The sequence below is a fragment of the Aquarana catesbeiana genome, linkage group LG10 (genome assembly GCF_042186555.1).
Source record: "Aquarana catesbeiana isolate 2022-GZ linkage group LG10, ASM4218655v1, whole genome shotgun sequence".
NCBI classification, from domain to species: domain Eukaryota; kingdom Metazoa; phylum Chordata; class Amphibia; order Anura; family Ranidae; genus Aquarana; species Aquarana catesbeiana.
The window spans coordinates 62,441,904-62,468,163 of NC_133333.1; the positions used below are offsets into that span (position 1 = coordinate 62,441,904).

General features: G+C 42.7%; 1 protein-coding gene across 6 annotated transcripts in view; it reads right to left on the reverse strand.

Annotated features, from left to right (window-relative positions):
- Positions 1-26,260, reverse strand: part of PNKP (polynucleotide kinase 3'-phosphatase) — a 409,941-nt gene that overhangs the window by 364,520 nt on the left and 19,161 nt on the right. The window contains exon 2 of one of the 6 annotated variants that reach the window (XM_073602266.1): positions 24,086-24,256. The exons of the other annotated variants lie outside the window; for them this stretch is intronic. Within the exon in view, the coding sequence (XP_073458367.1) occupies positions 24,086-24,158 (73 nt within the window). The 5' untranslated portion in view covers positions 24,159-24,256. The remainder of the gene's footprint in view (positions 1-24,085; positions 24,257-26,260) is intronic. 6 annotated transcript variants of the gene reach the window in all.

The following is a 26,260-nucleotide window of genomic DNA, read 5'->3' on the forward strand; positions in this document are numbered from 1 at the left end:
CCTTTCCTCATAACTAAGATCCTCCAGACCCTTTATTAGCTTTGTTGCCCTTCTTTGTACTCGCTCCATTTCCAGTACATCCTTCCTGAGGACTGGTGCCCAGAACTGGACAGCATACTCCAGGTGCGGCCGGACCAGAGTCTTGTAGAGCGGGAGAATTATCGTTTTATCTCTGGAGTTGATCCCCCTTTTAATACAGGCCAATATTCTGTTTGCCTTATTAGCAGCAGCTTGGCATTGCATGCCATTGCTGAGCCTATCATCTACTAGGACCCCCAGGTCCTTTTCCATCCTAGATTCCCCCAGAGGTTCTCCCCCCAGTGTATAGATTGCATTCATATTTTTGCCACCCAAATGCATTATTTTACATCTTTCTACATTGAACCTCATTTGCCATGTAGTCGCCCACCCCATTAATTTGTTCAGGTCTTTTTGCAAGGTTTCCACATCCTGCGGAGAAGTTATTGCCCTGCTTAGCTTAGTATCGTCTGCAAATACAGAGATTGAACTGTTTATCCCATCCTCCAGATCGTTTATAAACAAATTAAATAGGATTGGTCCCAGCACAGAACCCTGGGGAACCCCACTACCCACCCCTGACCATTCTGAGTACTCCCCATTTATCACCACCCTCTGAACACGCCCTTGTAGCCAGTTTTCAATTACTATTCATATAAAAAAGGTACACACAGAATGGGGATAAAGACATTAAGAAAAAGCACAAATACACAAAGGAAGTACGTAGTGTAATTACACAAAAGGAGATCAGCACAACACTTTTTTTTAAGGCACATGTCTCGATAAATGATTTTTATGTAAGTATAGAAAATGGTGCAATGTTAATAATTTGGTGTGCTCTCTCTTTAAGGAAAGGGCCTAATGTATTTGCTCTCTTCCCACGCTCCCTACTGCTCCAGGAACACTATAGAGAACCTCTGGATGCAACTTAGTACTCTTAACATAGCTTCCTGGAATGTTAGGGGGCTTGGGAATCCAGTTAAAAAGATGGCGTATTTTTCCACACTTGAGAAGGGTCGGATGGATCTGGTCTGCCTGCAGGAGACGCACTTAACAAGAGACACGACTGTAGGCCTATATGTTAAGAAATATCGGTTCCAATACCATTCAGTGCACTCCTCTTACTCCAGGGGTATAAGCACAATGGTAAGAACCGGGGTGCGTTTCTCCTGTAGGGAAACCAAGATAGATACAGAAGGGCGGTATGTATTTCTGTATTGTCAGATAGAAAACAAATCATATATTGTGGCTAATCTTTATATTCCACCTCCCTTTAAGATGGAGGTTTTATATAAATTGGTAGAATTTCTGGAAGACAAGGGGGACACACCGGTTATAGTGGTGGGGGATTTTAATGAAGTTCTTGACAAGAGAAAAGATCGATTCCCCCCAGGGAGACAAACCAATAAGGTCTCCGAGGGGCGGTTAGCTCAATTTATGGAAGAGCTGGGATTATGTGATGTCTGGAGAACCTGGAACGTAACGAGGCAGCAATATTCTTATTTTTTCTAGCTCACATGCTACATTGTCAAGAATAGACATGGCCTTTGGTAATGGGATTATGGTACAGCTGGTAAAAAGCATAGTATATGCTACTAGGGGAGTGTCTGACCATTCACCATTAATAATAACGATTCAGTTGGAAGGTCAGAAGCCTCTGAAATCATGGAGGATAAGCCCATTTTGGCTGGAATTAATGGGGGAACCAACAGAGGTAATATTAAAATTAAAGGAATGTGTAAGATTGAATAAGGGCTCTGCAAGTGCTGGGATAGTGTGGGACACCCTGAAAACCTTTTTGAGAGGGTTAATAGTACAGCAGGTTGCTAAGATTAAAAGGAGGTCCAGGGAATGGGAGGAGGCCACTGGGAGGGCGGCTGTGGAGGCGGAAAATCAATATGTAGTAGACCCAACCCTGGAAAAAAGAAAAAAAAAAAGAGAGGTGGCTTAAAAGTCAACAAAAACATCATAACGCTATCACCAGAAAGACAGAGAACAAGCGTCTTTTTCAGAGTCAATGTGCCTTTTCTGAGGGGGAGTGTGCAGGCCATTTGTTAGCCCAGTTGGTGAAGACCAATAACTTCCCATCAGTGATTGTGGCGATTAGGGTGCCAGGGGGAGAAATTACCTTGCGGACCCCTGAAATATTGGATGCATTTAGACATTACTATGCGGAGCTATATAAATCTAGGCTGGGAGAAGAGGTGAGAGATACGGATCGCTTCTTAGGTGGGATTGAGGTACCAGCTCTCTCAGAACAGGAAAAAAAGGAATTGGAGGCCCCCATAACCCTAGAGGAACTGAAAAAGCGCAGTTGCTGAAATGGCTAACCAGAAGTCCCCCAGCCCAGATGGTCTTCCCACAGAAATCTACCGGCGGTATGGGGAGGTGATGATTCCAGAGTTTTTGAGGATGCTAGGGGAAGTTGCCAAGCGGGGAGGATGCCCTCCTCGATGACAGAAGCCACAATAGTGGTTATCTCAAAAGAGGGGAAAGATCAAATGGATACTTCATCCTATAGACCGATATCATTACTTTGCTCAGATGCAAAAATACTGGCAAAAGTGCTGGCGGCCAGGGCGAATAAATATATACAAAAGCTTATACACAAAGACCAATCTGGGTTTATCCCCAATAGATCTACTAGTACTAATGTAAGGCGGGCATACCTGAACCTTCAGATCCTGGTGGTAAACGGGGTGTCAAGAGCTGTCGTCTCTTTGGATGCTACAAAGGCTTTCGACAGCTTGGAGTAGGACTATCTGTGGCGAGCCCTGGAGATATTTGGGTTTGGACCTATTTTTATAGGTTGGGTAAAAGCACTATATGAGACCCCAAGTGCTAGGTGCTAGGATAAGGATCAATAATATATATTCCGAGCCGATTCAGCTGGAGAGGGGAACATGACAGGGATGCCCCCTGTCACCCCTGTTATTCGCTCTGGCAATAGAGCCATTAGCAATAGCGATTAGATCTGCAAGGGGGATACAGGGATTTAAAAGAGACGGGTGAAGATAGGATTGCATTATATGCAGATATCTTCCTTTTCCTCGGGGATATAGACTCATCCTTGGCGGTGGCTATGAACATTGTGGCGGATTTCGGGAAGTTCTCAAGCTTGGTAATTAACTGGGAGAAATCGTCCCTGATGCCTGTAGATCCAATAAATCTTTTTGCCAACTTCAGTTGGCATTTAAGGGTGGTAGATAGGATGAAGTGCCTAGGAGTATGGTTAACAAGAGACCCAAATCAGTATATTGAGGATAACCTTGTCCCCCTTCTGCTTAAATTTAAACGTAAGTGTGATATCTGGAGCCGTCTTCCCCTGTCAGCAGCTGGAAGAATTAATCTAATTAAAATGATCTGGATGCCTCAACTTCTGTACCAGTTACATAATTCTCCAGTCTGGATTAGAACGGTATGGATTAAGAAAACTGAAACATTGTTTAGGGAACTAATTTGGAAGAAGGGACAGGCTCGTATTAGCTTGCAAATATTGCAACTGCCAGCAAAAGAGGGGGGGAGCGGCAGTTCCACATCCCCGCAGTTACTTTTTGGCTACCCAGCTGCAGCACCTGAGGGGATGTAACATATTAGGGGAGAGTAATAAAAACATACGAATGATGTTGCAGGGGGCAGGGCACAGTAGTTTGGTGGAAGTACTGGAAGCGGACTCCCTACCCCCTGGATGCCCCACATTAAAATTGATTACAAAAGTATGGCAGGCTGCCAAGGTAGTAATGGGAGACAGGGGGCTAACAGAATATACCCCAAAATGGGAAAATAAATATCTTCCAGACTTGATTCCTATGGGCAGAATAAATGAATGGGAGGTTGTGGTATCAGAAAACTCGCTCAACTATATGAAGGGTAGTACGTTGAAGTCATTTGCGGAGTTGAGGAGCGAATACGGTATCCCAAACCAATCATTCTACTGGTATCTTCAAATTAGACACGCCCTGAATGCCCACTTTAAATCAGAGCCAACCCAAAGGGTGGAATGGTGTAAAGTACCCCTCATACAAAAATAGTTACGACAGGATCCTCTAAGGGTTTGATATCCAAGATATATGAACAGATATGCAGCAAAACTATCACCGGGGAAAGACTGACTAAAAGCAAAAAGGATGGGAAGAGGACCTGGGGGAAAAAAAATGACAGGAGAGCAGTGGAGAAGGATATTGGATCTGAGCTCCCAGGTGTCGGTCTCCCCCTCACAGAAAAGGTCGCAATTATTTCTGCTACATAGAGTTTATTATATTTCAAAGAAACTTTTCCGGTATGGATATAGAGCTGATGATAAATGCCCAAGGTGTCAAGGAACAGGTGATTTGATTCACATGATGTGGAAGTGTCCAAAGCTTTTCAGGTACTGGACAGAGATACTGGAGGATATTAATCGTACCTTTGGGCTGAAGTTGGACCCGGACGGTACTATATGTTTGCTGGGGAAAATAGAGGAAAATAGTATGCCCATAAACAGTAAAATTGCAGTAATAAGATGCTTATTTCAAGCACGAAAGATAATAGCTCAGAACTGGCAATCAGTGAGACCCTGACATCAGAGGAATGGACTAAAGTGATGGACGCTACAGTATGGAGGGAAAAAGTGGCATTCATTAGGTGGAAGAATCTGGATACATTTTTAAAGATTTGGAAGCCTTGGTTAGATAAAATGGGATGCCCTCCTTAAAGGGAGTAATTAGGGAGAGGACACCAGACTTCAGGACTAGGTGGCTATGATAGGGAAAATAAGAAGGGAGCAGAGAGGATGATGGGAAGTGGAAAATAAGAGAGAGAGCAGAGAGAAATAAGAACACATAACATACCCGTGTAGTAATTAAAAGGACATGGAGCACGGATGGGATTGTTTGTACTTTATTATAAAGGAGAAAATGAAGGAGATGGAGCGAGGGAGGGGTGGCAAAAAGATTAGTGGGGTCATAAAAGGGTTGAGAACCACAGAGGAGATTAATTTGAGGTACTGGCGTTATTTTGGCATTTCTTTAATGGGTTAAAGATAGTAAATATGAATGAGGTATAGTAATGTACTTTATTAACCACTTGCCGACCGCCTCATGCAGATATACTGCGGCGGAATGGCACGGGCAGGCAAAGTAACATATGGGTACGTTACATGCCTCCTGCAGGCGGGGGGTCCAGTTGGACACACCCCCCCCGGTGCCCGTGGCAGTCGGCTTCTGTCCCGGAGCGATCAGAGGTGAGGGGGAGGCCATCCATTCCTGGCCACCCCCTCACGATCGCTCCCAGCCAATGAAATCCTTCCTCTGCTGCTGTAATGTAAACAGCGGCAGAGGAAGTGATGTCATCTCTCCTCAAGCCGGTCTTTTCGTTCCTGCCCCGAGGAGAGAAAACATCAAGTAAGTGCACCAAACACTACACTAACAGTAGAACACTCTAGGCACACATTTCACCCCCCATCACCCCCTGTACCCCCTGTCACAGTGACACCAATAGCAGTTTTTTTTTTTTGCATTGGTGTCAGTTTGTGACAGTTATAAGTGGTAGGGCAGTTAGTGGTAGCCCCCTTTAGGTCTAGCATACCCCCCTAATAAAGGTTAACCCCTTGATCACCCCCCGTCGCCAGTGTCACTAAGCAATCGTTTTTCTGATCGCTGTATTAGTGACACAGGTGACGTTAGTTAGGGAGGTAAGTATATAGGTTCGCCGTCAGTGTTTTATAGCGACAGGGACCCCCATATACTACCTAATAAATGTTTTAACCCCCTGATTGCCCCCTAGTTAACCCTTTCACCAGTGATCACCGTATAACTGTTACGGGTGACGTTGGTTAGTTATTATAGTTTCAGGGCACCCGCCGTTTATTACCTTATAAAGGTTTAACCCCCCCTAATCGCCCGGCGGTGATATAAGTTAAGTTTTAGGGTCAGATAAGGTCTGTGTCGCCCCAGGCAGTGTCAGGTTAGCGCCAGTACCACTAACACCCACGCACGCAGCATACACCTCCCTTAGTGGTATAGTATCTGAACGCATCAATATCTGATCCGATCAGATCTCAACTAGCATCCCCAGCAGTTTAGGGTTCCCAAAAACACTGTGTTAGCGGGATCAGCCCAGATACCTGCTAGCACCTGCTTTTTGCCCCTTGGCCCAGCCCTGCCCAGCCCACCCAAGTGCAGTATCGATCGATCACTGTCACTTACAAAACACTAAACACACATAACTGCAGCCTTCGCAGAGTCAGGCCTGATCCCTGCGATCGCTAACAGTTCTTGTTGGTAGCGTTTTGATACAGTCGCTAACAGTCAGGAGCTTTTTTGCCTGTGAGTCTCACTAGTGTACCACTAAATTTAGAGCCCAAAATGGCAAATCGAAGGTACACTAGTGAAGATGGTTACACATTTCTGAGCATGACAGATAGTGAAGAGGAAGTCACTCATCTGTCAGATTCAGGCTCAGAATACGATCCTGTAGAGGACAGCGGCTCCATGACAGATAGCTCTGACAACGGAGGTGTGGTCCCTGCCAAGGTCAGGCATACCAGACCCCGAACTTCTTCTGTCCTTGATGTGAAAGAACCGCAGGTCCCTCGTATGGAGCAAAGAAGTACTAGCGCCGCTATTCCTTCTGGTGAACTGGCAAGCACCAGCGGCCTAGTACACCCTGGTCATACATCCAGCACTGCAGTAACACTTGGTGACGTGGCGAGTTCCATAAGTGCAGTTCAAGCTGGTGAAATGGCAAGCACAAGTAGTGTCCTGCTGCCACCAAGAAGACGAACACAGGCCCATCGTGCCCATCTTGCTGCATTCGACAATCCGCATTGGGAACCCCACCACTTCTGCAGCACCCGTACTTCCCCCATTCACTGGCCAACCCGGCATTCAGGTGGAAACAGTTGATTTTACGTCACTGAATTTTTATTCGCTGTTTTTCATCGAAGATCTCTATAGATCTATTGTGGACCAAAGCAATTTGTACGCTGGTCAACACATCGCCGCTAATCCCCAGTCCTCCCTTGCCAGAGACTGGAAACCAATTACAGTTTCCGAATTTAAGATCTTTCTTTGCCTTTCCTTCAACATGGGCATGAATAAAAAAAGTGAGTTGCGGTCATATTGGTCCACTGACCCAATTTACCATATGCCCATGTTCTCTGCCTCCATGACCAGGGCACGACACAAGCAGATTTTGCGGTTCATGCACTTCAACAACAATGAACTCTGTCGTCCTCGTGGAGACCCTGAATATGATCGGCTCTACCAAATTCGGCCCCTCATAAACCACTTCAACCAAAGTTTTGCAGACATGTTTACTCCCCATCAAGTTGTCTGCGTTGAGTCCCTGATTAAGTTTTCTGGCCGCTTGTCATTCAAACAGTACCTTCCCAGCAAGCGTGCCAGATACGGGGTCAAGATGTATAAGCTCTGTGACAGGGCCACAGGCTATACATGTAGTTTTATGGTTTACGAGGGCAAAGATAGTCACGTTGAGCCGACAAACTGCCCTGACTACATAGGAAGCGCTGGCAAGATTGTGTGGGACTTGGTGTCACCCTTATTCGGAAAGGGGTACCACTTGTACGTGAACAATTATTACACGAGCGTGCCACTTTTTAGTCACCTTTTTGATCAACAGATTGGAGCATGTGGCACCATGCAACCTAATCGCCGGGGCTTTCCCCAGCGGCTTGTAGATTCCCGTCTTAGGCTGGGGGAGAGAGCTTGCTTCAAGTGTAATAACTTGCTCGCTATGAAGTGGAGGGATAATAAGAATGTTTTCGTTCTTACCTCCCTTCATGCAGATACGACAGTCCAAATTACTACAGCGACTGGTGTTGTGCAGAAACCCCTCTGTGTCCACGAATATAACCAAAATATGGGAGGGGTGGACCTCAACGACCAGTTGCTGGCGCCGTACCTAATTGCCCGTAAAGGCCAGACGCTGGTACAAGAAAACGTCTGTTTATTTATTTCAATTGGCCTTGCTGAACGCTCGTGTGCTATATATATATATATATATATATATATATATATATATATATAAAATCATATACTTCAGGACGGACTGGATCCTTCCTTAAATTCCAGGAAGAGATCGTCAGAGCCAGACGGTGCTCCACCTCACCTTCCCCAACCAAATGCAGTAAGCCGGCTGCATGAGAGGCATTTTCCGTATGTCCTCCCAAGTACCCCTACCCAACGAGCCCCCCAAAGAATATGTCGTATCTGCAGCAAGCGCGGATATAGGCGTGACACGCGGTATTATTGTCCCTCCTGTCCTGACAATCCTGGTCTTTGCATTCATGAATGTTTTGAACGCTACCATTCACTAGTTGAGTATTAGCGTAGGGTACAGCACTGCACAGACTAGGCAAACTGACACAGGGTCTCCCAAGATGCCATCGCATTTTGAGAGACCCGAACCTGGTACCAGTTACAAAAGTTATAGTTACAAAAAAAGTGTAAAAAAAATAAAAATATATATAAAAAAAAAAAAAAATAGTTGTCCTTTTATTGTTCTCTCTCTCTATGCTCTCTCTATTCTGCTTTTTTTACTGTATTCTATTCTGCAATGTTTTATTGTTATTATATTTTACCCCGTTTGCTTTTCAGATATGCAATTTTTTTATACTTTACTGTTTACTGTGTTTTATTGTTAACCATTTTTTTGTTTTCAGGTACGCCATTCAGCTGCAGAGCGGATTTATTTATCTTGACAGCAACAGTGCTTTCTCCCACGATACATAAAGCCATGACTCCAACGCTGTCGGAGGTGATTTCACCACCACAGTTACATACTTCAGCATATATGCCGAAGTGTGGGGGCAGCAGTGGGTGGAGGAGCGATTTGCTCCTACCTTTTGCGGGAGGATGCCCCCATGCTTCGGCATATTATATATATATATATATATATATATATATATATATATATATATATATATATATATATATATATATATATTTATTAGGCACAGGTTGCGTTAAATGTTTTATTTTTTACTACTTTTTTTTGTATTTGCTTTGCAGGTATGGCAAGTCTTACTGTTATACTGTAATGTTACTTTGTTTTATTGTTAACCATCATTTGCTTAGCAGGTACGCCATTCAGTTGCAGCGCGGATTTATTCATCTTGACAGCAACAGCGTTTGCTCCCACGATACATAAAGCTGTGTCACTTCAGCGCTGTCGGAGTTGATTTCACCACCCCAGTTACATACTTCAGCATATATGCTGAAGCGTGGGGGCAGCAGAGGACGGAGGAGCGATTTGCTCCTAACTTTTGCAGGAGGATGCCCCCATGCTTCGGCATATATATACGGTGCATGTATGCCCATCATTAGAAGTGGGTGGATGAAGGGAGGTATTCTAATGGTGGGCATACCCACCGATCAATCTCTTTTTTTCGTTCAGCCCACAGGCTACATGAAAAAAAAAGTTTACAATATATGCCCAACAAGGACCAGCAACGTACTGGTATGTTGCTGGACTTTGAGTGGTTATACCTGAATGATGCCTGCAGGTTTAGGTATCATCTTGGTATCATTCTTTTCAGCCAGCGGTCGGCTTTCATGTAAAAGCAATCCTAGTGGCTAATCAGCCCCTAGGCTGCTTTTACAAGCAGTGGGAGGGAATGCCCCCACCGTCTTCCATGTTTTTCTCTGGTTCACCTGTCCCAACAGGGAACCTGAGAATGCAGCCGGTGATTCAGCCAGCTGAACATAGAGCTGATCAGAGACCAGAGTGGCTCCAAACATCTCTATGGCCTAAGAAACTGGAAGCTACGAGCATTTCATGATTTAGATTTCGCCAGATGTAAACAGCGCCATTGGGAAATTGGGAAAGCATTTTATCACACCGGTCTTGTAAACAAAAAGTGTCAGAAAGGGCTTTGTCTTCAAGTGGTTAGAAGAGTGGGTGATGTGTGACATAAGCTTCTAAATGTTGTGCATAAAATGCTGGACAGTTCAAAACCCCCCCAAATGACCCCATTTTGGAAAGTAGACACCCCAAGCTATTTGCTGAGAGGCATGTCGAGTCCATTGAATATTTTATATTGTGACACAAGTTGGGGGAAAAGAAAATTTTTTTTTTTTTTTTTTTTTTGCACAAAGTTGTCACTAAATGATATATTGCTCAAAAATGCCATGGGAATATGTGAAATTACACCCCAAAATACATTCTGTTGCTTCTCCTGAGTACGGGGATACCACATGTGTGAGACTTTTTGGGAGCCTAGCCGCTTACGGGACCCTGAAAACCAAGCACATTCCACATATGCCCATGGCCTGTTTGAGCAATATATCATTTAGTGACAACTTTTTGTAATTTTTTTTTTGTCATTATTCAATCACTGACTGGGACAAAAAAATGAATATTCAATGGGCTCAACATGCCTCTCAGCAATTTCCTGGGGGTGTCTACTTTCCAAAAAGGGGTCATTTGGGGGGGTCTTGTACTGCCCTGCAATTTTAGCACCTCAAGAAATGACATAGGCAGTCATAAACTAAAAGCTGTGTAAATTCCAGAAAATGTACCCTAGTTTGTAGACACTATAACTTTTGCGCTTATTGACATTTTTTTTTTAAAGACATGTGGCCGAATACATTTTGGCCTAAATGTATGACTAAAATTGAGTTTATTGGATTTTTTTTTTATAACAAAAAGTAGAAAATATTTTTTTTCAAAATTTTCAGTCTTTTTCCATTTATAGCGCAAAAAATAAAAATCGCAGAGGTGATCAAATACCATCAAAAGAAAGCTCTATTTGTGGGAAGAAAAGAACGCAAATTTCGTTTGGGTACAGCATTGCATGACTGCGCAATTAGCAGTTAAAGCGACGCAGTGGCAAATTGTAAAAAGTGCTCTGGTCAGGAAGGGGGTAAATCCTTCCGGGGCTGAAGTGGTTAAAGGTTATTTAAGTCTGAAATTATGCATGATACTGTAAATATGTATATGGCTTGAGGTGCCCTCTGATTGATGGTATATGTTTTTGTAAAATTTAAAAAAATTAAATAAAAAAATAAAAAAACACTATCATCAATCTTACTCCATATTCTTTTCAGAGGCTGATCTTGACCCCTTGAGATATGGACTAAGTTTTTGCCCCACATTTCAGTTAGATAAATATGACACCATTAAAGATCTCTCTATCTGTTCTCTAGGAAACTAACATACAAATTTTTGTTTAATCACGATCGAGTACGATCCAGGCAGGATAGGGAGTTCTCTGACTGTATCAAACATTTCACTATGGATGAATTTCGGGAACTTAGAGATCTCATTCTTCTTTTGGAGGAGAGTGACACTTCCGAACCCTTGACACTTACCTTGGACACCGTTAAACCAGCGCCTCCCCTGGTGCCCATTTCTAGCCATAAATTTAGACCTAAATCAAACAATTTCCCTGATTCCACTACCAACCCTCACATCTGGGCTTTTTTGATGGCTAAGATTAGTGATATGAAACACTTGATACTGGGCCCTATGTCTAACAATTTATCTTTTCAACAACTTCAATCTATTGCCAGACTACGGAACCACCCTGATCTGGTAATCAAACAGGCAGACAGGTGGTAATATTGTCTTACCAACAATCAATATACCAAGATGTGCATGGATATCCTCACCAATCAGTCCTGGTATCGCAGAATTACGATTATTTCTACTAGAGCTGCACGATTCTGGCCAAAGTAAGAATGTTTTGCTTAGAATAAAAAGATCACAATTCTCGCAACGTAAATTCTTTCACATTATACAAAAAAAATGGGCTAACTTTACTGGTTAGTTTTTTTTTTTAATTAAAGTAATTTTTTCCAAAAAGAAAGACCGCAGCGCAAATACAGTGTAACATAAAATATTGCAACCACCATTTTATTCTCTAGGGTGTCTACTAAAAAAAATATATATGTTTGGGGGTTCTAAGTAATTTTCTAGCAAAAAAAAATGATTTTAACTTGAAACCAACAAAATGTCAGAAAAAAAGTTTAGTGTTTAAACTTTTTTCACTTACACTCAAAGTCTATTCCATTGACAAATTGTTACAATGTTTATACTTAAGTTCAACTGATAAAGAATGTTATGATTCTTGGCAGACTGCCCAGTTTTTCTCTTCCTTTCTTTTGGAGGGCTGTGGCTTCAGAAGAGCAGAGAGAATTCTTTGCATAGCAAGAATCGTGAAACACTTTAGTCAAGATCACAACAGGGAAAAAAATCTCAATAACGATTCATGACAATTAATCATGCAGCTCTAATTTCTACTAAACGTTTCATTAATAAATACGAATCCCTCATAGGAGATGCTTTTTCTACAGGGCTCATTGACCAGGATACCCATGCTTATCTGGATACGAAATTTCCTCGTACAGCTACATTTTACTCACTACCCAAGATACACAAGGATGCACATACCCTTCCAGGTAGACCCATTGTATACGGTATAGGATCTTTGACTGAAAATGCTAGCAGGCCTATTGATTTTTTTCTTACCCCACATGTGACACGATTACCATCATTTGTTCAATGTACACTTGATCTTCTCAAACACATTGAGGGTCTTGCGGTCCCTCCCGACGCCCTGCTGGTGACTTTGGATGTGGAGGCTTTGTACTCCAGCATCCCTCATAAGCAGGGTGTCGGGATAGTACACACCTTCCTTAGAGAACAGGATCACCATCTGTGGCGTTTGGTGAATTTCTTTTGAAACTACTTTCCTTCATTTTGACGCACAATTGGTTCACTTTCAATGGCTCCCACTACCTCCAGGTGCAGGGTGTGGCCCTGGGTACATGTTGTGCCCAGGCCTACGCCAACCTGTACCTGGGGGATGGGAGCAGGACATCTTTTCTAGGGAATCCCTGGCCAGCCACGCGTGGGGGGGGGCTTAGGTACATTGATGATAGTGATTCATGTAAAATTTCATTTCTTGATCTTTTAATTTTTAAGGATCATGACAATTGTTTGGCTACTACATTATATCGTAAGGAGACAGCTGAAAATACCATCCTACACGCCTTGAGTGCCCACCCTACCACACTTGTCCGTAGTATCCCCTACGCTCAGTACATCAGACCTAGAAGGAATTGTACCCGTGATTGCGACTTTAAGTACCACACAGATCTTTTGAGGAGGCGACTCCTGCGTGGCTACTTAAAGACGCTCTTACGTAAAGCTTTCAATAAGGCATTTCAGCAGCCTAGGAATTCATTACTTTACAAAGCAAAGGCCGAATCCGAATTCATTCCTACGGTAAAATTTGCTACGCAATATTTGTACCAACAACATCAACTAAGAGATGTATTGGCCAAAAATTCGCATATTTTACACGATGATTCAACTTTGAACAAATATATTTTTGATCGTCCTCAAATTATTTTCAAACGAGCCATGTCTCTATGTGATAAACTTACCAAAAGCCATTATATCCCTCCCCATGGTCACAACATCCAGGGACAGGGCATCTTTAAATGTGGCCATTGTACCTTTTGTCCTTGGGTATCCGTGGGTTCCAGGTTTACACTACCCAATGGGGAAATTTTCTATCTTCATTTTCGAGCTGACTGTAGTACTCAGGGGGCGGTATACCTTATGAATTGCAAGTACGGTGTATTTTACGTCTCTAAGACTATTCGACAACTACGTCAAAGAATCAATGACCACATTTACTCTTCAATTAATGATATGATGTTGAGCCCTTTTAGTAGACATTTAGATCTATATCATAGATTTGATACTTCCTATGTGACCTTCATAGTCTTGGCAGTGGTACAGCAGGATCCTAGGGGAGGCGACTGGGATAAAAGGATATTACAACATGAAACCAAGTGGATAGAACGCCTTAACACCACATATTGGCCTGGCATTAATAAAGTAAAATCTTACAAATCATTTTTATAAATCATTGGTGACTTTGTTTCCTTTATTGGCTTCGGTATGACACCTACTGTCCACTCTGGCTGTCATGTATGCGTCTCCTTTGGTTCCTGACCTTCCCCCCCACGCGATCTCTGCTGTTACTAACGTGTAAATCCCCCCCCCCTCTTTTTTTTTGACTAATGCAATATTATTTTTTTTTTTTTTGTATTTCTTGTTTGCTCATATGTATTCGTAGCCCAAAGATTACCTTATATGTAATTTTTTGTAAAGATGTATTCCAGTTTTATGTTTATTGTTATTTTTTGTTAATTCTATCTATTCCAACTGTTTAATATGTTTATCCCGTCTCCAGGTTGTAGTGGAACTCCTTACAGCATTGGTCCGGTTTGACTCATTGGGATGCTGGTGCTTTGGGTTACATGTGCGGCCAGGTAGCCGTATTCGTCCCTATTGGGGTACATTTTTTGCTGCTTTTGTGGTCCGGGACAGTCTTTCCTCCCCCCCCTCGGTGCTTATTCCCCTTTTGGCCGTTGTTTCCACCCACCGCAGTGGCTTTTACCATCTGCCCCATGCAATGTTTTTTACATTGCCTTCTTGGAGTTCACACTTGGGGGAGCTCTCAGTCCTGAGCTCCACAGTGTGGCGCTCTTCCCGCATGATCCCGCTTGTTGCAGCCACTTTGCAGACTGCACATGTGCGATCGTTGCGATGCTGCGCGAGCACGTTTCCCCAGCCGAGTCAGGTGAAACGATTGCCGCACACCTGACTGGGACGTGTATACAAGGCTGACATTTCAGCCTTATATCATGGCTATCACACCCACTGATTACCTCCTTTTTGTGGACTCATCTATTGCTCATCAGTCTACCCAGCTGGTATGTAATCCTGATCTCTTGCTCTGTTATCAGGGTTATAGTACTATCATTCTTAAAGTACTGACTGGTGTCATTAATATCGTTTTAGATGGCGTGCAACTGAAGCCCTTGGGTTTGGCTCAGTGTGCTGTTCTACTACAAACTTATAATTACCTTTCTTGTATCCCCAAGAGTTTGGGTTTAACTTGAATGTCATTTTATGATTGTGGCTCGCCCTGCACATACCATCTATAAATATAGAGGTGAGACTACCCTTATACCACCCTTTGAATAGCTTTCCTTATATATATATATATATATATATATATATATATATAAAAACTTATGTTTTATTATGCCTTTTTCATTGTTTTATCATTATATATTATATACACATATACACCCCCATGGGAGGCTGCTGGTTTTGTTCCCACTGGCTATCCCGGCTACCCTTACCTCTGACACCTCGGGTTCCATGCTATCAGTAGAGGAACACACACACACAGATGGTGACTGAATAACTGAATTAAGTAGTTTACTGAAAAGTGATAAAGTGATTGGATTAATTTGGAGAAAACACCTTTCAAGTTCTTTTATATGAACAGTTGCAATGACGGTATAAACAAATGCTCACCCTAACACACACAATTAATAAATAGTACATGCAGGCGTGTCTCCAAGTGGGACTGAGGCTCAGAGTGGTAAGACCTTTTACTCTGGGCACTCTCCCAATTCCAGTACGGCCATGCAAGCACACCAAATCCTCAGCACACTATGTAGTGCTAGTTAACAACACAATACAGTAAAATTGCTCATGAGCTCCCCCTTGCGGTGTAATGCAGTTCTTTGAATATGTAATTGAACACAAGGCCTTACAATGAATGGTATAGTCCAGTGATGGCGAACCTTGGCACCCCAGATGTTTTGGAACTACATTTCCCACAAAGCTCAACTACACTGCTGAGTGCATGAGCAGCATGGGAAATGTAATTTCAAAACATCTGGGGTGCCAAGGTTCACCATCACTGGTATAGTCTCTTGTCTTCTTTCTTCAGCTAACCATATAATACTGCAGTAATTGTATTCCAGGGAATGAACAGATGACAAAATAATATAAAGTAGTAGAAAATAATGTGCTTAATTATGCAACACTCTTGTAACTTTCCTCTGATGAGAATAGAGTTGAACCGTCAGTGACTAGTGAAGTACAAGCTTTGAGGCCTAACTAAACACAGTCTAATAGATGAGGCCGTTCCATGGAACTGCAGGTCTCAGCACAATCTGAAGCACTCTACACCGTGTAGCCAAGTGTTATAGAAATCTTGGGCAAATAGCCCTCTCACCACACCAGGCCTGGACAGTCAGAATGTTCCGCTCCCGTGATCTCAGTCCCGCCTCCAGCCAGCACCGTCACGCTGGGCCGCTCCGCTAGTTGACCGGGAACCCTCAGTTGGCTCCGTCAGGTGTTCTGCTTCCTCCGATCCGATCACGCTGCTGATCCAGCACACTGTGGTCTGAGTCTCTCCTGTGGCTTCAGCTCCATTCCGTGCCAAGCAGGCCGCGGCTCTTCTGAACACACACCCACACCAGTCCCTGCAGGCAGGTCTCTCGCATCGGGAAGAAGAGACCCCAACATGGCCGCGCTGGGCCTTTTATTTCCCTCCCCAGCATGCAGTTCTTTCACTTGGCCTCATGGGTAGGTAAGTGAGGCACTGTGGGTAGGTCTTTCCCATATATTTCGCAGCATGTTCTGAAGTGTGCGCAAAGTTTTGCTTCACAGATATACTCTGCCACTAGGGGGGAGACATTTGCTTAAGAAACAATACAGTGCTGGTTCATATAACTTGTGAAACTTCCTGCATTCCTAAAGTTCATTGCTACCTACACTGTGCGAGCTGCTCTATTACTGCCTATTACTTTTTAGGCTATGCACCTTTCATAGATATCTGGTGCATTTATATTGCTACATTGGTATATCGTTCTAATCTGGCACGTCCCCACATGTCACCCACTGCATTTCCTGCATGCCCTGTCTATGGTCTCTGACTGCTGCTGTGGGGTTCCCTTGCACCTTTGAGACATATTATCATCATCATACACTACTATAGCTGTTATTGACTGCCTCTTTTTCTCTCCCTAGAATATTTATCAACCTCCTGAAGAAGCGATTTTTGCAAAACATGTAAAGCCATTGTTGTATGTTACACTGTAGTATAGTCATTCATGTCCCATACGGCATGTTTTTGATTTTTCTGATCCATATTGGAGAGGTTCTGTTGTTCACTGCTATAGGCAGTATTTTGAATGTTTTTTATGTAATAAATGCTTAATAAAATTTACTTTATATTTTTGTACAATTGGTGCCCGTAAAGTCAATTTTTCCATGTTCTTTATCTAACCATTATTGTTTAGGACGTGGCACTGCACTATCTTAGGCTCCCACAGTTCCATCCTGTGTTGGAGCTTATCCAACTTTTTGATTCATAAATGCTGAAGGCTCTTGAAAGGGTAACTGGGCAGGAAGCCCCTACCACCAGCCATTATCTACCTGCATTATATAGAGAAGCACAGAGATGTAGTTATGATATTGCTGTGTCTAAACGAAGATATGTAATGCATATGGAAAGGTTTAATTTAGAAAATTGCAGTGGAATGTTGGTGATGTGGACAGTTAGAAAGCAAGAAGGACAACATATAAGCAGGTTAAACCTTAGCTTGTTTGTAGCTTAAACTGGTATACAGAGGTTCCGCGATCACCCTCTATGACACATTCGGTCGCCGCTTCACCGGGCCGGGGATTTGAAATCCCTGCAGCTTAATCTCCTAAATGTACCTTGTGCCGTCGCATGGATGGTGCTGACCAATTAGAACCCGCATAGCCTGTCCTGTCAGCACTGCAGAAGAGGAGAGAAAGCCGCAGGGATTTCAAATCCCTGGACCGGTAAAGCGGTGACCCAATGTCTCACAGCGGGAATGGGGGAGGTGTGGGTGTGGATTTACTGTAAAAGGTGAACTTACACTTTAACCACTTGTCACTTAAACACCCTTCCTAACCAGACCAATTTTCAGCTTTCAGTGCTCTCACATTTTGAATGACAATTACTCAGTCATGCAACACTGTGCCCTTATGAGATTTATGTCCTTTTTTTCACACAAATAGAGCTTTCTTTTGGTGGTAATCACCTCTGTTTTTTTTTTTTTTTTTTTTTTGGGGGGGGGGGGGTGCACTATAAATAAAAAAAGATCGAAAATTTTGTAAAAAAAAAAAATGCATTTTTCTTCGTTTCGGTTATAAAATAACGCAATTTTTCCTCATAAATTTTGGCCAAAATATATATATCTATATATCTTTGGTAAAAATAACCAAAATTTGTATATATTATTTTGTCTTGGTGAAAGTTAAAGAAACTACAAGCTATGGTGTCAATCACTGAAATTTGATGACACCTGATCACACCTGATGACCTCTCTCATTTCTTGAGACTAACAAGCTAGGAAAGTACAAATACCCCCCAAATGAGCCCTTTTTGGAAAGCAGACATTGTAAGAGGCATGGTGAGTTAATCTGAAGTTGTATTTTTTTTCCCCACAATTCTTTGCAAAATTAAGATTTTTTTTTTTTTTTTTTCACGAAATTGTCATATTAATAGGTTATTTCTCACACACAGCACATGCATACTTGCAACTACACTCCAAAACACATTCTACTACTCCTTCTGAGTATGGCGATACCACCTGTGTGAGACTTTTACACAACCTGCCCACATACAGAGGCCCAACATGCAGGGAGCACCATCAGGTGTTCTAGGGACATACATTACACATTTAATTTCTCTACTACCTCTTACACTTTTGAAGGCCCTGGAGCCCCAAGACAATGGAAACGCCCCAAAAATTATCCCATTTTGAAAGTAAACACCACAACGTATAATCTATGAGGCAACATGAGTCTTTTGAACATGTCGTTTTTTTCCACACGTTTTTGGAAAATGTGGAAAGAAAATGAAAACACTTTTTTTTTTTTTTTTTTTTTTTACACAAAGTTGTCCATGTATAAGACATTTCTAACACATAACATGTACATAGCAATAATTACACCCCAAAATATATTCTGCTACTCCTCCTGAGTATGGCGATATCACATGTTTGAGACTTTTTCACAGCCTGCCCACATACAGAGCTCCAACATGCAAGGAGCACCATCAGGTGTTTTAGAGCATTACATTTCAAATGTAATTTGATTACCTATTACACATGTGAGGCACTGTAGTAGCAAGGATGTGGCATGGATGAGCACTGATGTGGCATGGATGTGCCACAGATGAGAACTGATGTGGGATGGATGAGCACTGATGTGGCACGGATGAGTAATGATGTGGCTTGAATATGGCATGGATGAGTACTGATGTGGCATGGATGAGCACTGACATGGCATGAATGTGGCAAGGATGAGCACAGATGAGGCATGGATGAGCACAGATGAGGCATGGATGAGCACAGATGAGGCATGGATGAGCACAGATGAGGCATGGATGAGCACAGATGTGGCAAGGGTGGGGATGGATTCATAAGCCATGGATAAGCATGGCAAGTGGTTAAGTTCACCTTTGTAAAAAAAATAAAACATAAAAATGTACATCTTTTTGCAGGTAAAAAAAAAAAATTTGCATTTATTATTTTTTATACTAGGAGCCTGTAAAGCAGATCGCTGGTGCAATGCAGGGCTCTTGCAGACTGTGTAAGCTGTCTACTCATGCCTTGTAAGAGCGGGCAGTTACACACAGACAGGAAGAATCAATGAACTAACTAGAGCGCTCAACAGCGCCCTGGTAATTTATTAAGGACTACAAGCCGCAACGGCTGCTGGTACTTGCAGTTCTCACATTCGCATTTTTAATTGTGACAGCGAGTGCGGGGAGAAGATCCCCCGCTCGCTGTCATAACAGGGGATCAGTGGGTGCGGGGACTGTTGCATCTTTAACAAGTTAAACCCTAAGTATGGCTGTAACATGTTACAAATGGAGAATTATTTGGTATAATGTGAAAGATGATGTTATGCCAAGTAAATAGATACCCAACATGTCATGCTTTAAATTGTGCATGCTCGTGGAATGGCGACAAACTACGGTACTTAAAAATCTTCTTAGGTGACGCTTTAAAAATTTCTACAGGTTACCTCTTTTGAGTTATAGAGGAGGAGCTGCACTAGGATTATGGATCACATGTGTGGTTTTTGAACACTGTTTACATTTTTGGGAGCAACTTACGTATGCGTTCGCTTCTGCGCATGAGCCCAAAAGGGATGGGGTGCTCCAAAAAAAAATTTCTCTCTTATTTTTTTTATTTTTACACTGTCCCTTAAAAAAAAACAGGGTTTTTAAAACAGCTTACCTGTAAAATTCTTTTCTTGGAGTACATCATAGGACACACAGCCTCAAGTAATTACTTGGTGGGTTATGGGCCTACCTTCAGGTGTTGACACTGGTATAACCAGTACAGGAAGTTGACTACCCTATATAACCCCTTCTCCTTCCAGGAGTCCTCAGTTTTTGTAGCTAAGCAATATAAGCAATATACTCTCACCCCATAAAACATAGGGGCGGGAGCTCTGTGTCCCATGATGTACTCCAAAAAAAGGATTTTACAGGTAAGCTGTTTTAAAAATCCTATTTTCTTTATCGTACATCATAGGACACAGAGCCTCAAGTAATTAATTGGTGGGATGTCCCATAGCAATGCTACTTGAGGAGAGGGAGACACAACCCGTAGGCCACCCCCAGACCTTGAGGAATTATACTGCTGCCTGCAGCACACTGTGCCCAAAGGAGATATCCTCATTCCATCTTACATCTGCTTGATAAAATTTTGTAAATGTATGGACTGAAGACCAAGTCACGGCCTTGCAGATCTGAGACATGGAGGCCTGGTGACGCACTGCCCAAGAAGCACCAACCGCTCTGGCAGAGTGCGCCTTAACTTAAAAAGGGGGAATCTTTCCCTTTAAATCATAAGTTTGAATTATAACCTGCCGAATCCACTTAGCCACAGTGGATTTTGACGCTGCCTGTCCTTTTTTAGGACCCTCTGGCAGAATAAATAAGACATCAGCCTTACGAATCTGAGCAGTTTTCTTCAAATAGATCTTCACTGCTCTCACCACATCAAGACAATGTAGTGACTTTTCTTCTTTGGAACATGGTTTTGGAAAAAACGATGTCAGGACAATATCTTCATTCAGATGAAAGCCTGAAACCACTTTTGGCAAAAAGCCTGGACGAGGGCGTAACACCACTCTGTCCTCATGAACAACCAACATGGTTTTGGAAAAAACGGCAGGACAATATCTTGGTTCAGGTGGAAACCTGAGACCACTTTTGGTAAAAAACCTGGACGAGGGCCCAACACCACTCTGTCCTTGTGAATAAACAAATATGGCTCTTTACAGGAAAGAGCAGCCAATTCTGAAACCCTCCTTGCTGAGGATATAGCAACCAAAAAAATAGGATTTTTTATAACAGCTTAACTGTAAAATCCTTTTCTTTTGATGTACGTCATGGGACACAGAGCCTCAGTAATTACTGATGGGTTATATAGGGTATCACTTAGGTGATTGGACACTGCAATACCCTAAACAGGAAGTTCAACGCCCTATATAATCCCTCCCCTTACAGGGATACCTCAGTTTTGTAGCAAAGCAATATAAGTGTATTAGAAGAGGGGCGGGACCTCTGTGTCCCGTGATGTACATCAAAAGAAAAGGATTTTACAGGTAAGCTGTTATAAAAAATCCTATTTTCTTTCTCGTACATCACGGGACACAGAGCCTCAGTAATTACTGATGGGACGTCCCAGAGCAATGCTATTTGAGGGGAGAGGACCACACACGTAGGGTGTAATCAGACCTGAGGACCTCATACTGCTTCCTGAAGCACACTACGCCCAAAGGCGATATCCTCATGCCTTCCCACATACACCTGATAAAATCTGGTGAATGTATGGACTGAAGACCAGGTTGCGGCCTTACAGATTTGAGCCATAGAGGCCCGGTGACGCACCGCCCAAGAGGCACTATTCGCCCTTGTGGAGTGTGCCTTGACCTGAAAAGGTGGAATTTTTTGTTTCAAACTGTAAGCCTGAATAATCATTTGTCGAATCCATTTCGAAAGAGTAAACCTTGACGCTGCCTGCCCTCTATTGGGACCTTCTGGTAGTATGAACAAAACATCCATTTTGCGAACGTGAGCAGTTGCTTCCAGATAGGTCCTGACTGCCCTTACTACATCCAAAGAATGTAGTGACCTTTCTTCCGAGGAACAGGGATCTGGAAAAAAGGAAGGCAGAACAATATCTTGGTTTAGATGGAAATCTGAAACCACCTTCGGTAGAAAGCTAGGATGACAATACCACTCTATCCTTATGCATGATCAAATAAGGCTCTTTACAGGAAAGGGCTGCTAACTCTGATACTCTTCTAGCAGAAGAAATGGCTACCAGGAAAATTAACTTCCTTGTCAATAAGACCAGGTGAATCTGACGTATGGGCTCAAAAGGCTGTTTCTGTAAAACCGACAGAACCAAATTCAAGTCCCAGGGGTTTAGGGGCGCTTTAACTGGAGGATTAAGATGCGTCACCCCTTGCATAAAGCTTCGGACCAAGGAATGAGAACCAAGTGGATGTTGAAATAACACTGATAAGGCCGAGACCTGGCCCTTGATGGTACTCAAGGCCAGCTTCATCTCTAATCCTATTTGTAGAAAGTCAAGAATTCTACCAATTACATATTTTCTGGGATGTCAACCCCTGGCTTCCCACCAGGATACATAATTCCTCCAAACTCTATGATAAATCACTCTGGAAGCTGGCTTCCTAGCATTGATTAAAGTAGAGATCAGAGGACCTGAAAGCCCACGACTAATCAGAACGTGGGTCTCAACAGCCAAACTTAGCGTTTGTAAGGCAGGATGGAATACTGGACCTTGAGATAATAGGTTTGGACGTGACGGTAGGGTCCACGGGGAACCCACTGTCATTCTTACTATCTCTGCGTACCAAGCTCTTCTGGGCCACACTGGGGCCACCAAAAGTACCGACTTCTTTTCCTGCCGGATCCTGCGAAGGAGCCGTGGCAGTAGCATAATAGGAGGAAACGCATAAATCAGTGAGAACTGATGCCACGGAATCACCAATGCATCTGTCCCGTATGCAAGAGGATCCCTTGTTCTTGCCACAAACTTGTCGACCTTGTTGTTGATCCTGGACGCAAAGAGATCTACATCTGGTACCCCCATCTTTGGCATATGGCCCAAAAGATATCGGGGTGAAGAGACCATTCCCCCGGGACTAACCGTTGGCGACTCAAATAGTCCGCCTGCCAGTTCTCTATCCCTGGAATGAAAACTGCCGATATGCATGGCACATGCTTTTCTGCCCAGACTAAAATCTGGTTCACCTCTCTCTGAGCTGCACGACTCCTGGTGCCTCCCTGATGATTGATATAAGCCACTGCTGTGGCATTGTCGGACTGGATCCTGACAGGGCAACCCTGTAGCCTGAGAGTCCAGGCCCTTAGGGCTAGATATGCCGCACGGATCTCCAGAATGTTGATGGGTAAGGTCTTCTTGATTTCGGACCATTCCCCCTGGATCCCAGACTGTTCCAGAACTGCTCCCCAACCTGAAAGACTGGCATCTGTTGTTACCACCGTCCAGGTAACCGGTAAAAAGGATTTCCCCTTCTGCAGGTTTTTGGGTATTAACCACCAACAGAGGCTCTGACGTACTGCACGAGACAGGTACATCGGAAAATCTAATGCCTGTACCTTCTTGTTCCAAGCAGACAGGATACTGTGTTGCAGCAGTCTTGAGTGAAACTGAGCATAGGGAACTGCTTCAAATGAAGCCACCATCTTTCCCAGCAGCCTCATACAAAGACAGACAGAAGGACTCTTTTTGGTCCTGATTACCTGAATCAGCTCTCTTAAGGCACTGATCTTTGCCTGAGGTAAAAATACCTTCTCTTACAAAAAGAACCTCCTATAAATGGGATTTTAAGGGCAAAATTATTAGAAAAAGGTTAAAAAAAAAGAGTAAATTTTTATTTACACAAAATTTAAAAGGACAAATTTATACAAAGAACATGTGCACAGACAAGTACAGTTGAAGTGTGTTACAGAAATGACAAAAATTGTTAAATCCAACGCGTTTCGAAATAATTAACTTTTGTAATCTTCTTCAGGGATAAATTTTTGCCATTATCTGAAAGGCACAATATGTAATATAAGTATACATATATTTTATTTTACATTTTCCATAGCATACATATAAGATCTATGCTAAAATGCAAAAAAAGGACTTACAAAGTAGTAGTTGACATAAAGGTTTCCAATGGATCATCAAACATTCACCCGATCTGTATAGGTCTTTTATCATGCAAAAGAACTCCCAGATAATAGAATCCAAAAAGAGGCGCCAAATTGAAACAAGCGGCGAACCGCTTAACTAGATTGAAAGGGACGGTAATGTAGAATCTAGGAAAGAGACACACAGCATGTGGTAAACATATGGAAAAAAAAAAAAAAAAAAAACCTTACATAAAATGTAGGGATTTTAGCGACGTTCCAATCAGGAAATATGTGATGAACAATACTTCAAATACAAGGACAACGAAAATTGAATGACTCCAGATGAAAATAGGGAGTCCCAGCCCTAGAAAGAATTTAAAAAAAAAATGAATTATGGAATGAACATAAAAAAAAAAAAAAAATAAGGATAAAAATAAAAAATATATATAATATAATAAATATTAAAAATATTGAAAAATAATGAATGAATGAAGGGGACTACACGGAGAGTTGAAAAAGGGGGGTCCCCTGGATGACATGAGGGGAACCTTTCCCAGAATGAAGATCAGAGGTCTTAGGCGGTTCAAAAATATATACAACAGCTCTATACTTATAACCAATTGGGAAAATGGTTAAAAGATCACATGAAAAAAAAAAATCACATGGGAACCCCCAAAAAAGAACCTCTCAAAAAAAACTAAATCTCAGATAATAAAAAATGCATGAATGGGTCAATATGTAAATCAAAAGATCATAATTACAACTTACCACAAAAATGCTGTGTGTCTCCCCTGTATCTGAGCATAAAAACCACCCAGGATCCACAGAACCAGCTCCAAAGAGGGAAGAGAATCCCTCTGTTTAGAGAAATAAAAGCACACTGCGGTCTTGATCCTCAAAGCAAGAGTTATTAGGATGACACTGGCGGCTCAGGGGTTCCCGGCGTTCTCCTTATAAAGCCCGTCCTTATGCGCTGCCCAGCGAGCGTCGGGGAATGACGCCGCATCAAATGACGGCGGTGACGTCATTCCCTCCGCCCAGCTCGTAGAAGGGCGGCGTGAGTCAGCAGCACGACGTAAAGGGAGTAAGGCCGGCATGCAGCCATGCCTATCCCCTTACCGTCTATGGGAAAAAAAAAAAAAAGGAAAAAAGAAACACACATTGCTGACAGCGCCACAGTACAACGTCTCACATAGGATCCGAGGGAAGTACAATTAACCTCCACTCCATCTCTCCACAACACGGGACGTGTCCAACAAATAGAACAGTGGTTCCTGCCTAAGTATGTAGCAATAAATTATGAAAACATCTTTAGGTTGTAATGATCTTGAAATATCAAGACCATCTCAATCTAAAACTGGATGGGTAAGAAGGAAATAACCCATATCCAGTCTAAGGGCGGGACATCAGAGGGAAAAACCCAAAAGGGAAATGAACCCCCCGAAAGGAGAAATTAAAAAGCCCCCGACACAGGAAAACCACCCATAAACTGATAAGAAGCACCAAGGGCACCCTGAACAGCAAGGGAGGAGAGATGGCCCCCAACTTAATGGTGGGGGCCCCCCTGTGCCAGGTACCATCCATCTTTTACAGGTCTTGGAGGATTTGGTGATCCCTGATTCAGCCATTCTAGTGACCATAGACGTTGAGTCACTATATAACAGCATACCACACGACCTGGGGGTAGCTGCTGTCAGTCGTGTGTTACATCAAAAGGCAACGACTGAAAGGAAATTTAACAAATTTATACTTGAGATGTTTGACTTCATCCTGCGACACAATGTGTTTTTGTCCAGGGGTTCCCACTACCTCCAGGTACAGGGTGTTGCTATTGGGACATGTTGCGCCCCCTCTTACGCAAACCTGTACCTGGGAGAGTGGGAAAAAGGATTTTTGACTGATGATCAGCTAACCATATACACTGAACATATCATTTTATGGCAAAGATACATAGATGATATTTTCTTGATATGGAATGGCCCAGAAGACATCCTAAAAGGTTGTCTAAAAGCGATGAACCACAATACTTTGAATTTGTTTTTCACTATGTCCTATGATCACTATCGAATTAACTTTCTAGACATTACCATATATAAAGACAAGAAAGGCAAGCTTGCCAGCAGACTCTACAGGAAGGAAACTGCCAGCAATACTCTTTTGCATGCCGACAGTTTCCATCCTGAACCCCTT